The sequence below is a fragment of the Drosophila montana genome, unplaced genomic scaffold (assembly GCF_035044405.1).
Source record: "Drosophila montana isolate Dmon_TW-CO22-7 unplaced genomic scaffold, ASM3504440v1 contig_3135_1, whole genome shotgun sequence".
Lineage (NCBI taxonomy): Eukaryota > Metazoa > Arthropoda > Insecta > Diptera > Drosophilidae > Drosophila > Drosophila montana.
Window position 1 is genome coordinate 23,995 of NW_026998015.1, and position 3,320 is coordinate 27,314.

General features: G+C 50.6%; 1 protein-coding gene across 1 annotated transcript; it reads right to left on the reverse strand.

Annotated features, from left to right (window-relative positions):
• Nucleotides 1-613: 613 nt before the first annotated feature.
• LOC135431168 (uncharacterized) lies at nucleotides 614-2,488 on the reverse strand. Its single transcript, XM_064686132.1, has 2 exons — nucleotides 2,217-2,488; nucleotides 614-1,790 (listed from the first exon to the last, which is right to left on the reverse strand). Exons 1-2 carry the CDS (start codon nucleotides 2,486-2,488, stop codon nucleotides 614-616), a joined length of 1,449 nt encoding a protein of 482 aa, XP_064542202.1.
• Nucleotides 2,489-3,320: the final 832 nt, after the last annotated feature.

Below are 3,320 nucleotides of genomic sequence, written 5' to 3' on the forward strand. Positions count from 1 at the left end.
ACAACAGTTAAAGTAGGATGTCGCGTGCCAAACGAAGGTGGAGTTGCAATTTGAACACTGCAAGGTTTACGCCTGGCCCCTGGCCATGTTACTCCGATGTTAGTAGAGACAGCGTAATGCAAAACGTGCTAGTGCAAGTGTTTTATTCTGAACGGATTACATAGGTTAGAACTTAAATATATATTCCCTCAGAATCTTACCGCAGTCTTCCCTCCTACGGCCTTCTAACTCACGACAATAATGAGCTGAACATTTAAGTAATGGCGGCAACAAGCCAAATACAATGTGCCCGTACATTCAGATGGCAAAAATACATACTTTCAGAATATACTTAGTAATAAACAATCGATAACTTAATTCGTCCCGCAACATCCCCGCCCCTGTGAAGGCCCTGCTTCACTCACATCCAATATGGCTAGTTTAGCCACGGGACGAGTCATCAGTCGCACTTGATTGCCGTCCGCCACGCGTACTCTGGCGCGTCGAGGTACTCCATCTGGTCCAGGGTAGAGCTCCTCCACTATGCCCCTTCGCCACTGCCTGCGTGGCACGTTTGGGTCGCATATAAACAGCACATCACCATGGCGTATCGGCTCAATGCGCGCACACCATTTCACGCGTCGCACAAGTGGAGGCAGGTACTCCAGGTCCACCGCTTCCAAAAACGGTCTCGTAATAGCCGCGCTATGCGCCACTGCTTCCTTGTGGCGCATCTCTCGTCCGGCTGCTCATGAATAGTGGGTGTGTCAGGCAGATTGGCTACTCCCTTGAGTAGATCGTTCGGTGTTAGGGGGGCTTCCTGGTCCACAGATACTGGCAAGTGGGTAAGCGGGAGCGAATTCACAACATTCTCGGCCTCAATCAGGAAACTCTCCAATACGTGTTGCTTTGGTGCCACCTCCTTTACTGTGTGGCGTAGCACTCTCTTGACACACTGCACCATCCTTTCCCAGGCTCCCCCTTCAGCTGGGTTCGCTGGGCAGTTAAAGATCCATTCAATGCCTCTAGAAGATAGCTCACCCTGAATCTTCTCCGGCTCGAATACATCTATGAGCCTTTTGGCTTCTCTGTTGGCCCCAACAAAGTTCTTTCCGTTGTCACTGCGCAGCCTCAGTACAGGCCCGCGACGGCAAAGAAAGTTCCTGATCACGATTATGCAGGAATCAGTTGACAGGTCATGTGCCAACTCCAAATGTATGGCCCTTGTTGTCAGACACGTAAACAAGGCAACCCATCTCTTTTCCTTTCGACGTCCGATCGTCACAAGAAGTGGTCCAAAGTAGTCCAGACCCGTAAACTTAAATGGCCATCCATTGGCCTCCAGTCTGTCCTCTGGCAAAGGACCCATTATAGGTGGCGCTGGCTGCGCTCTATGTAGCTTGCACACACTACATCCAGATATTACTGTACGCAACACTCGACGCAGCTTTGTTATCCAAAATCTGGTCCTGATGTCGCCCATCGTTGCATCCACGTTTTGATGCTTCATTTTCACATGGTAGTGATACACAATCAGTTCCGTCAGTGCGTGCCGGTGTGACAAGATTATTGGCCTTCTCGCACTATGCGGTATACACAGTGCGGCATCGATCCTGCCATACGCACGCAAGACTCCATTGTCATCCAAGTAGGGCGCCAGCCCTCTTATGTCGCTTCGATGACCGACTGATTCTTCATTGTACGAGGCTCGAACCTCGTCAGGGAACGCTTCGCATTGCGCTCGCCGTATCAGCAAGTTCTCAGCGTCCTCACATTCGTACGGTGAGGCCGAATCTCTCAAGCTCAGTCCTCTGTCCACGGCACCAGCGCGTGAACCTTAGAACCCAAGCCGTCGTCCTCACCAGCCGACTGTAGCTAGAGAATCTCTGAAATGAAATGAAAAAGTTATTTGCTGCAACTAAGGCAAATTCACTCGGCATCTCTTCTTCATCATCGCAGGATGAGTGTTCCGTGCCCGGTTCGGGCTGCGGCCAGCTGCTTTCCGGCTGCCGCAAAAATGTTGGCCCGTCTAACCATCGTGACCGTTGGCTGAGGTCTACGTGGCAATGCGGCCTCGTTGCGTCGTCTGCTGCATTTTCAGCAGTAGGTACCCACCTCCATTCTCTCTCCAATCTCATCGATTTCCGACGAACTGCTTATATCGACGGTGGGTGCTGCCTATCCAACGCAGCACTGTTTTGGAGTCAGTCCATAGTATAGCATCGCTGATCGCTTACTGGCTCTTTTTGACAGTGTCCATCAGCCTCGTTCCTAACACAGCTGCTTGCAATTCCAGTCGTGGAATTGACATCGTTTTCATTGGGGCACACTTCGTCTTGGCACATACGAAGCATACTCGCACGTCGTTGTTGTCGTAGGTGACCCTTAAGTAAGCCACAGCTGCGAATGCTGACTGGCTAGCGTCGACAAAAACGTGCAGTTGTATTGCCCGCACGGGTATTGGGCCAAAGTAATGGCGCGAGCTTCGAAATCCTTCCACATTGTTCATATCCTGAAGCCATTTACTAAAGGCGCGGGCGATCTCATCTGGTAAGGGTTCATCCCATTGCCATTTCGTCGCCAGATCTCACGCATAAGTAACTTTCCAGTTATCATGAGACAGCTAAGAAATCCCAAAGGATCAAATGTTGACATGATCAAGCTCAAGAATTCCCTCTTCGTAGGTACTCGCTCCAAATTTAGCACACATCGGGGTACTTTGTGGTACTTCATGTTGAATTTGAAATCGTCCGTGGCTGGCTGCCAACACATCCCAGAATCTTTCTTCAGCTTCGCCCCATCCGATGCTCCTAGCACCCCATGTTGGCCCAGGGCGTCAGCTACAGTTGGCGAACTGGAAGTAAACTGGCACAATTCAAATCCAGCATTTGCATGTATTTCTCTTATTATTGTTGATATGGCGATGGCGTCGCCTTCACTATCAAAACTATCCACATAGTCGTCCACATAGTGACATTCAAGAATAGCTTTAACCGCGCGAGGATCTGAATCCTCATACTGCAGGGCATTCAAGGTCTTCACATAGTGCGCGGCACTTGGCGAGCATGCTGCTCCAAACGTCATTACCCTCATCTCATAAACATCAGGCTCCCGGCGATCATCGCCACAAGAATCGCTGGGCGCATCTATCCTGCGGTCGAATCAACACTTGATGGAACATCTCTCTGATGTCTCCACAAACGCCAACGGCACCTTCCCGGAAATGGAAGAGAACAGCCGGCAGCGACTTGTAGTGCTGCGGCCCCTTGGATAATGCCGAATTCAATGAAATGTCACCGACCTTTGCTGCCGCGTCGAACACCAGTCTTATCTTACCGGGC

What these genes read in the sequence shown, in the direction of transcription:
- LOC135431168 (XM_064686132.1), bottom strand. Translation starts at nt 2,488, where the DNA reads ATGAACAATGTGGAAGGATTTCGAAGCTCGCGCCATTACTTTGGCCCA. An exon ending in GACACTGTCAAAAAGAGCCA is followed by an intron (nt 1,791 to 2,216) that starts GTAAGCGATCAG and finishes TGCCGTGGACAG; the next exon opens with AGGACTGAGCTTGAGAGATT.